The sequence below is a fragment of the Paramisgurnus dabryanus genome, chromosome 19 (assembly GCF_030506205.2).
Source record: "Paramisgurnus dabryanus chromosome 19, PD_genome_1.1, whole genome shotgun sequence".
NCBI lineage: Eukaryota > Metazoa > Chordata > Actinopteri > Cypriniformes > Cobitidae > Paramisgurnus > Paramisgurnus dabryanus.
In genome coordinates this window covers 20,493,061-20,503,455 of record NC_133355.1, presented here as the reverse complement: position 1 = coordinate 20,503,455, position 10,395 = coordinate 20,493,061, and the positions used below count along the sequence as shown (strand labels likewise).

The 10,395-nt window shown below is 37.3% G+C and overlaps 1 protein-coding gene across 12 annotated transcripts in view; it reads right to left on the bottom strand.

Annotated features, from left to right (window-relative positions):
* Positions 1–10,395, bottom strand: part of macf1a (microtubule actin crosslinking factor 1a) — a 181,465-nt gene that overhangs the window by 1,540 nt on the left and 169,530 nt on the right. For 6 of the 12 annotated variants that reach the window (XM_065292460.2, XM_073812746.1, XM_073812744.1 and 3 more), the window contains 4 exons: positions 2,898–3,109; positions 1,907–2,020; positions 1,472–1,577; positions 1–281 (listed from right to left, as the gene is read on the bottom strand). In XM_065292460.2, coding sequence (XP_065148532.1) covers positions 43–281; positions 1,472–1,577; positions 1,907–2,020; positions 2,898–3,109 — 671 coding nt within the window. In that variant the 3' untranslated portion in view covers positions 1–42. Of the gene's footprint in view, positions 282–1,471; positions 1,578–1,906; positions 2,021–2,897; positions 3,110–5,954; positions 5,988–6,383; positions 6,447–10,395 lie in introns of all 12 variants that reach the window. The other 6 variants (XM_073812743.1, XM_065292453.2, XM_065292454.2 and 3 more) reach the window with 2 other exon arrangements.

Below are 10,395 nucleotides of genomic sequence, written 5' to 3'. Positions count from 1 at the left end.
AGAACCAGCTCAGTGTCAGTCATATAGATTGGCCTGGAGACTTTATTTCTTCCCTGCTGGTGTTTTAGGGCTTGGGGTCTTCTTTGAGATGGTAGGGATTTTGGAGGGTTTGGCCCCAGGTCGGCGAGGTGTGTCTGAGGTATCGGAGCAAGCCGAACGGGTCTCCATGAGCTCGGAAGTGTCGGAAGCGTCGCTGCCCCTTCGGCTGTTGGCTCGGCTTCCGGCACGGCTTCCTGCTCGACTGGCCGGGCCGCTCGTAGAGGATGGAGTGCGTTTAGTGTCTGAAAATAAATAAATTAAATTTATTAGTTTGAGATTAAGTACACATTTCATACGGCAGTTCATTTTAACTATATTTCAAAATATGCAAAAAATGGCCAAAAAATATATATGCTGAAATATATTTTGAAATATGTTTACAAAAATGTATTTTTCACCAATATATTTTTTGGCCATTTTTTATATTTTGAAATAAATACAATTTAAAGCATTTATATTCACAGCACATTGGAAGAAAAACTTTTTATACAAACCTCTAAACAACAGGTTTGAAAAGGTAAAAATTAAATATATTTTCAACAAAAAAATAGTATATAATTATATATTATGTTATATAATTTTATATTTTATACATAATTATAAATTTTATTCTTATACTTTGTTTATTTTATACAACATTTATATTTTGACCCTGTATGGGTTGTAAAATTAGGAATATATTTGTTGCCCCTGAAATACATTTTGAAATGAATGTTAACATATGAACGTTAAAACTAAATATATTTTCGTGTTCAAAAATATATTTAATTAAGCATTACTTTTAGTGATGGGCAAAGATTAATCGTGATTAATCGCATACAAAATAAAAGTTATTTTTTTGCATAATATATTAGTGTGTGTACTGTGTCTAATTATTATGTATATTTAACCACACACACATACATATATTCATTTCAGAATTATTTTATTTATATCAATTTTGTTATTTATATATAATATATAAATATATATATATATATATATATATATATATATATATATATATATATATATATATATATATATATATATATATATATATATATATAGACAAACATGAATATATGTTTATTTATATTAAGCACACACTCTTATATATGCCTAAAATCACTTTTATTTTTGTATGTGATTAATTGCGATTAATCTTTGCCCAGCACTAATTACTTCTATAAAATGTATTAAGAATATATTTAAAACATATTTGTGGCCAAAGAAATGTATTTTTAATGTATTTTATGGGTTTTTAAGGTAAAGTATAAAAGAAGAGACATCTCTTTATTTACTATAGATGAAATAATTCAAAATTAAATCCATTATACACTATTATGGTAACTTGCAATGCTTGACAAACTATTTTTTGGGAGCTATACAGAGAGATTGTGTAGCTTCAGTGTGTATTTGATTTTAGGGAAGGGAGTAAAGGATTTCCTACCGGAGCGTCCAGGTTTAGTAGATGGTGTGGCTCCACCATTCTCACCAGTCAAAGAGCCACGGCTGGAATGGAAAGTTGGTCTCTTAAGTTTGGACGTGGAACCTCCCTTTAAAAGAAGATGGGGTTTATTAATACAGATACTAAACCTAATATAGATACGTTTTTACAGACATTATTTAGTTGAATACACTTTACAAAAAAGTTAATCAAACACGCTTGACTATTTATAATAACATGATCTTTAAATGATATAAAATAAAATCTAAAACTTTAGATCTCACTGGATCTAAATGGAGAATGATGAGTCTACCACAATGCCTGTCTGTGTTGTTTGGGTCAAATCAAGCTGCTGCTGTTTGTTTTGTTTGAGCTTGTTTGCGCTCTTTAGTTTTTTATTACTGTTAGTGTGTTAGGGCATCGGGACAGGGCGGTTACCTCATGCCCAGGGGTCTGGCCGTGCTCTGGGCAGGACTGGCACTTGGAAGGAGTTGGAGTTTTACTGTGTGCCAGCCAGGGCTTTGCATAGCCACGAGGTTGGGATTGGGAGGACTGGGAAACGAGGCAGCAAAAAGGACGAGGAAGAGCGCAAGAGCAAAGCGTTGGGAAAAAGCCAGGATAATAATCGGAAAAAAAGAGTAAAGTAAAGGGAAGTAGCGCAGCAAGGCAGAGCGAAGTGTTTTTATAGGTGGAGGAAGCCGCATTTTCCAGACAAGGGAGGGAGAGGGACAAAAAGACAAAGAACGTAAAAATCTTACAGATGACATTATGACAGTGATCCCATGTGAACCCATAATAACAAATGTAAACAAACACCACAATCAGTAACAGAGAAAAACCATTCACCGAAAAGAAGACATGACACAAACAATGCTGATTTTAAAACAAAGGAAGATATTTGTAATGAGGCAGAAAACAGGAGCACCATTGACTTCCATAGTAGGAAAAACAAATACTATGGAAGCCAATGGTGCTCAAAAACGGTTTGGTTGCAAACATTGCTCAAAATATCTTCCTTTGTGTTCAGCAGAACAAAGAAATAAATCCAGGATGGTAAATGGTGACAGAATTTTCATTTTGAGGTAAACTGTCCCTTTAATAGTGATTTCCTTTATAATTGACTACATTTGGTTTTTATTAATTACTAAATTAAATGTAAATTCAAATTACAAACCTATTTGATGAATACATACAACACATGACCAATACTGACATACATTAATGCAGACAAAGACCATGACTAACAACATATACAAAGTTATGTGTTAACTCCACATGGTGACAAAGGAATTAATTTCTGAAGCATCTGCAAAAATGACTGTTTATAGATCGTGTCAAATGGATGTATGGTACAGAGGCAACCCCTCGTACTGCCTCGTAAAAAAAGAGTACTGTATGTAGGGTTATAATTCTATAGTACTTGACTCACCCTTGAAGAAGCTGTGGGCGTGGCAGGGGCGGAGGGCAGCGATGCGCAGCTGTGGGCACTGTGTGATGCCGATGAAGACGAGCGGGTGGGAGAAGCTGTGCGTGATGAAGGTTTGGACCGTCGCCCGCGGGACCGGAAGGCCGCCAGACCCTGCGAGGCTCCTTCTGGAAGAATGAACTTTTCCCGCAGCTCCAAGTTGGTACGTCCACGAGCTGCAGAATGGGAAAGAGGGGCGGGACAAAAAGAAAAACAAGTTTAGCTGACTGGCCAAAAGAGACATTGATCAGGCGAGTCACTGGTTTGACTCTATATCCATTCTGAAAGCGATCTGTGCGCGTATCGGACATGATGCAGGTGTTTAAACGGTGGAGCAAGCATCTTCAAACAAGAGCTCACTCAAAAAAGCACAGCGTCCCTCACAGAAACAAGTGCACGAACAAACAGCGCTGACGGACACCTGAGGGTCATGCCTGATTATGCTTTAGGCAAACATACACATTGAAACCAACACAAGCCTCCACAGAGCATTCTCAATAACAGATACCGAACGCAGCAGCTCTTGCACAACATATAGACCAGAGCAGCCATACAGAAAGAGGAAGAGAAAGAGAGAGAGCTGTATGCAATAGCAGAAGTAGCTATGGACAGAAGTTGTCTGTTAAGCCCTCAAGACACCTGTGTCAACAAAGTTATATACACATTATATTGCGCATGCAGCTTTACAACAAGGTGAACTGAGGCAGTAATGCTGTCAAGTTATCTTCTTCTGGCGTACACACCAAACATTAATTCAACGATTTAAAGTAGAAGTAGATTACATATAAAATCAATGAAATTACAAAATTTAGCGACGCAATTGCCAAAAAAACCTTGCTATTTGCCTTAAATGCATTTTCAGGAAAGTTGAAAATATTTAACTCACACAAAAAAATTTACATGACACGAAGTTAAATCCTACGACTAATCTGGAGCGAGAAATGTGATGCTTCGTGTTTGGTGTGTGGCACATGGGGCGTAGACACACCAAACATGAATTCAACGATGTACGTAAGTAGATTACATACAAAGTCAATGCAAAGATGCGAATAGATGCGAACTCGCGCGTGGCAATGCAAATGACGCGAATTTGGTGATTACGCGAAAAGACGCATTTGAGGCAAATAGCGAGGTTTTTTTGTGGCAATTGTGTCACCAAATTTGCGCCATTTGCATTGCCACGCGCAAGTTCGCATCTATTCGCGTCCTTGCATTGACTTTGTATGTAATCTATTTACACACATCGTTGAATTCACGTTTGGTGTGTACGCCCCATGTGCTGCGTACACACCAAACACGAAGCATCACATTTCTCGCTCTAGATTACTCGTAGGATTTAACTTCGTGTCATGAAATGTTTTTTGCATGAGTTGAATATTTTCAAACTGCGCGAAGACGCATTTGAGGCAAATAGCGAGGTTTTTTTTGTGGCAGTTTGAAAATATTCAACTCATGCAAAAAACATTTCATGACACGAAGTTAAATCCCACGAGTAATCTAGAGCGAGAAATTTGATGCTTCGTGTTTGGTGTGTACGCAGCACATGGGGCGTACACACACCAAACGTGAATTCAACGATGTGCGTAAGTAGATTACATACAAAGTCAATGCAAAGATGTGAATAGATGCGAACTCGCGCACAGCAATACGAATGACACAAATTGGGCGATATTCACATCAACCGCATCTTCGCGCAAGTTGAAAATATTCAACACGAGCGAAAAATGTGCATGACACGTTAAATCCCGTGAGTAATCTTAGCATTGCGGAGCACATACATCCATGATCCTCCACAGTGGGTTAATATACGTCTTTTAAATTGAAACAATACGTTTGTGAAACTAATTTTTAAGCTTATTTAGGAAATAAAACGTTACATATCCTTGGGAACATACATCTGGAATGACAGTGAGTAAATTATTAAAGAAATGTAAATTACTGTGTGCAATATTTCTTTAAGTGTCCCTGTTTGTTCAATAAGTTCAAATAAATAATTCACTGATTAATTTCCTTGCACAGAAGTCCTCTGTGTAAACATTTAAATATTTATTTAAATGCTTCCATTTGTCACCGTTTTCAACATTATACATGAATAATGGCGTCTTTCTACTTGTACCTAACAAATGTGGGGAATATTCTTAGAATGAAGACCCTTGCGTTGTTTTACTGTAATTGAAATTCTAATTGAATGCCACTAGGATGCGAACTTCGACAGTCCTGTCTGAATGTCGTTTTCAGTGGAATGGTGGCATAAAGGCCGAAGTATTTTTACGCACATGCGGGGGTCCTCGTACAGTGGTGTGACGCAACTTTCGTCATAAGAAAAGTGCGCGTGTACTAAGTGCATTGGCAGATTTTTGAAACCCTGTTTACATTGTATGTGTGGGTCGCACATGTGCATACAGTAGAACGTAGCCCCAGATGATGTGTTGCATTTTGTCGCAATGTGTCTGCGTACATGTATTAGTCAAATAAACTATGCTTTGCAAGGCTGTGCGTTCGACTGTGCCTGTATTGTGACTAGTTAACCTGTATTGTGTCAAGCTACTTTAATATAAAAGTGTGACTTAAAGGAGCTTCCACGTCATTGCAAGACACACGCTTCCCATCAGACCAAGAAACAGGGGTGAAGTTGATAACTGCCGCACCATATAATTTGCTCCCCACATGTCAGTCGGGGCCTGTAATTCATTTCTCCACGAGTAATAGCTTTTTAAGAGTGATATTAGAAACCCCAAGCCTGGCCGCACCCAGGTCCTGGTGCTTTTAATTTACAATATTCATCCAGGACACACATGAAAAGAAATGAATCCAGGGCTTGGCCACGTCTGGTTTGAATGGTTGGCATGATGCTAGCTGACAAATAGACCTTGCGTAGTCCTCACACACATAAACAAAGACACAGCAGTAATGGGATGGATCCAAAGCTGGAAAATGGGTTTAGAGGCCGAGAATGAAATAGACAAACAGATGTTAACAGGACAGAGTTAAGAGGGAAAGAAGGAGAGAAGAGTGAGGTACCTCTGCAGCAGAAATAGCCAGGAGTGACAGTCACTAAGAGACACAAGAGACAACATGAAAACACACGCAAACACACTTTCCCAAAGAAACAGTTCACCCAAATATATTTTTGGGTGAACTTGTCCTTTAAGACCTCCTGTTTTCAATCACATGGACAGAATCGTTTTATAAGCACCACACTTTTAAAATCAAAATCACAATGCAGGAAGTGATGTAAACGGCTGAGCCGGAGTCTTTTGTGTGTGATTGGTCCGAAGCGAGATACAGGCATGAGGGCGCGGTCCAGTTAGTTTAGTGCTAAGGTCAGCGAAGCACAGCAAAGCAACCAAGAACCAAACAGCGTGTGAGTGAAACGGAGAGAAAGAGAGGGAAACGAAACGGGTGGAGAAGGAAGACCATCCGAACGAGAAGGAGAGAGAAAAACCCAACCTATGCGAGATGATATGGAGATGCTGGAGTCAGAACGGAGGATTTTAAGTCCAGGATGTTGCACTGGGGAGAGAAAGAGAGATAGGGGGCGGGGCAGAGAAAGAGGGAGGGAGAAAACTAAGGAACATGCATCATGCACTACAATTTGGATAAAAATAATATAAGACAGAAAAAGAAGGGGCCAAATGTAAAGGCCATGCATATAAAGACAATCACCATGGGATAGAATACATGAAGAAATGGGGAGTGATAAAAGATGAGAGTGAACTTAGATGTTTTATGTACTGAGAAGACACTTTAACTTGTTCAAAACCTAGTGAGCTGCCTACACTAGCAATTGACTTCTAATGCAGCATCGTATGCATTTAGTATGCTTTATTTTTCAATTTGACTTACAGTGCATTCAATCCATACTGCCTCCCAAAGAAAAAGCACAGTAACTACTCATTTGGTCAAACTTGAGTTAAAGGGATAGTTCACATAAAAATTAAAATTTTGTCAACATTTTCTCATCCTCATGTTGTTGTAAACCTGTATGAATTTCTCTTTTGTGATGAACACAAAAGAAGATATTTTGTTAAATGATGATAAGCACACAGCTTGATTGACTTTTATAGTAGGAAAAACAAATACGATGGAATTCAATGGGTACCATCAACTGTGTGCTTACCATCATCAAAATATCTTCTTCATACATTTATCACAATCCTTCCATAATATTTGTTTTCCTACTATGGAAGTCAATGGTTACGGCAACTGTGTGCTTACCATCAAAATATTTTGTGTTCATCGAAATAAATAAAAAAGTCGTGCATGTTTAAGACAACATGAAAGTATGGAAATGATGACAGAACTTTCCCTTTAAGGCTTGAAATGGGCTTTGTGACAATTCAAACTTTGTGACATGACAATCCAAACTGGTTCAATTTCGTACCATTAAGTGCAGTTATTTGACTGGCTTGAAAAAAAAAGAAAAAAAAAACATTGGTGTAAAGAGTTACTGCACTTAGCCTTTGGGGGGCAGTATGCATATTTTACTTTATCAGTATGTGTTTATCCTAGAGATCAAACCTATTGCTGTAACATTGCTAGAGCAATGCTCTTCCAAATGAGCTACAAGAACGCCACACACAGCAACTTGCATGTCACATCACAAACATCCTTAACATTTGATAGAGATTGACATTAACATGGTGCTAAGATAAAGGTGCAATACCCTGATTAACTATAGAGATTTGAAAAAGCCCTTGTAATTACATTGAACTACATTTGAACTACAATGTATTTTGTAATTACATTGAACTTTGACTTTTTTCCACAGTGTTACCCGCAGTGCATTCTGAGAACGTTTTTTTTAATAAGTACAACCACTTAAGAGGCAGCATAATACGCCTTTTTCATGTTGATTACAAAACGAGGCTGTGATGGATGGACGTCCAGAGCGTGCGCTTTAGGGTTGCCAACTGTCCCTTATTAGCCGGGACGTCCTGCATTTTGAGCCTAATTTATCTGTGATAAATGATCCCGTTTTTGCCTGCTACGCTGATCTAACCAATGCCTGATACAGGCTTTTTCCACAAGAACTGAGAGGCAGATGACATCAAAATCCTGCGATTCAAGAAATCGTACAGTCATAATGTGTCCAATCACAGCCCCTTTTTAATCACAATCAGTATACGTTTAAGAGGGTCAAATAATATGATTTCATGTTTTCTTTTTTATATAGTTGGTTATTTAGCTGTTTGTGCATAGATCTGCATAATTACAAAGTTCGATCTCAATTCTGAAGAGATCGCCTATACAGACCTGCCTAAAACACCTCAATCTAAAATGCCACAAGGCATTTCCAGCATTGCTAGGAAATTCTCATGCTTCTGATTTACAGCATGTAAGTATTTGATGTTGACTCTAAAAAAACTACAGCTCACAGAATCTATGGCTACGTTCATACTGCAGTCTGAAACGACCCAATTCCGATTTTTTTGCCCCTATGCGACCTGTATCTGATCTTTTCATGACAGTCTGAACGACACAGATCCGATCTTTTCAAATGTGACCCAGGCCACTTGGGTATGTGGTCCTGAATCCGATACGTATCCGATCTTTTGAAATGCGACCTTCGTCTGAACGGCCAGGCCACATGGATCCGACCCATACGTCACTGATACGCTACAAACGTCATAATTCTGCATTGAAGTAGGCAAGAACGATAAGATAAACAACAACCATGGGCGACACTGCTCCACATCATTAAATTTTGGCCGTATGGGTGCACACGTTATATGATTTCACATATAACAGCGTTCTCCAAATATATTAATATAGCATATTATTATAATGCTGCGAATAATATGTGAAGTAGCAGCTTTCAATAAATATTTTTAAAATGCGTTTATAAATCCAACAACCCCTGTGACCGGTCGACACGTCCATAAGAGGTTTCTATGTTTATAAACCATTGCCTCTTTGTTTCTACATTTAAAAGACAAAGCTGGCAATTCTGGCTATACTTTCGTTCTTTTAATAATTTCTTTATTTTATTTATAAATCACTCTGGGTTATTTGATTTATCTATTTGGCTTGTGTTTTGTTTCCGTGCACTTGAGGCATTTTGCACATTTGTTCTGCACTTTGTTACTTCTAACCTTATTTTATAAAAAAATTGTATTTATAGTAAACGTAAATTCTGATCTAATTTAAGTCTGTAAATTTTGGATTGCGTTTCGTTGTACTGTATCGATGTTGCGCTATTGCGTGCTGGCCATGCTTGCGCATGCAATTTAGCCGAACGTGCTAGGTGCTCTTCGTCTCATATTTAGGAGTTCATCAAACTAAACATTAAAAAACGGATGTTTTTCGACGGGTATAAGTTTTTAAAATGTATTTAAAACAAACTGGTTATTTTGTCAAAAGTTAAACTACAAAACAGGTAAGCCGTTTATTTAAATTTCGGTGCTGAAACGGAAAATATCTGCACCAAACCTATATTTATGCCTGACACGACTGTCTTCGTGTGTTCACTTTCAAATGATAGCAAAGAGATTCCTGAAATAAATAATTTCATCAGGTCTTTCTGTATCTAAAGTGAATACAGAGATGATCAAAGTCAAAGCAAGCAGGTATTTCTATGCTAAATAATAACGCGTAGTGTCTATAAAATCATTAATTTCAGTGTTTTTCTTGTTATAAATTAACGTTTAATGAATTGTATGTATATAAAGCTTAGTTTTTATCATTTACAGTAACAAACACAAATTATTTTTCATTTCTCATTGTCGTTTTTTTTGTCATGACTGCTTTGACGCGCTAAATCTCCAAATTATATAAAAACACTGAATTGTAGCCGGAGTTTCCAAGGCAGGATCTCCTTTATTTTTTTTAGGTGTAGTTATCAAAATGTTTTTTGTGTGATGTTCTGTAGATCGTGGCTTTAAAATGATACGAGGAATAATTAAACAAATGTTACCTTACATTTTACATAAAAAAACAGAAGATTGTAATTGTGCTGGCTCCGTTGGGAAAATAACTTTAATATTGCAAAAAGAGCTCCACTGTTGACTACACCGTTGTTGACATCCATGTTTAACGTTAGCTTACAAGTGATGTCCTTGACCGTGGAGTACTCTTATGCGCATGCGGGTCACTTCTGGGTCATTTCACGTTCACACAGGAGATCACAAAAGGTCGCATTTTATTGGAAATGTGAACGGCCTTGCAAAAAAATCTAATTTTTTCAAAAAATCGGAATTGAGCATTAAGCCCTGCAGTATGAACGAAGCCTATGTTAGTTTAGTTTGTCACATGTAAGATTAACATAAATGGTATAACTTTTTTTACCCTTAGTGCGGGACTCAGAGTTACAATTTTTTTGTTTTAGTCAGATATTAAAGGTAATGGTTCAATTAAAGGACTTTGTTAAAAGTAACGTTAAATAAATAAACGTACCGTATGTTGCCAAGGCATAAGAGTTATAAATCGGAGTTACAATTTTTTTGTTTTAGTCAGATATTAA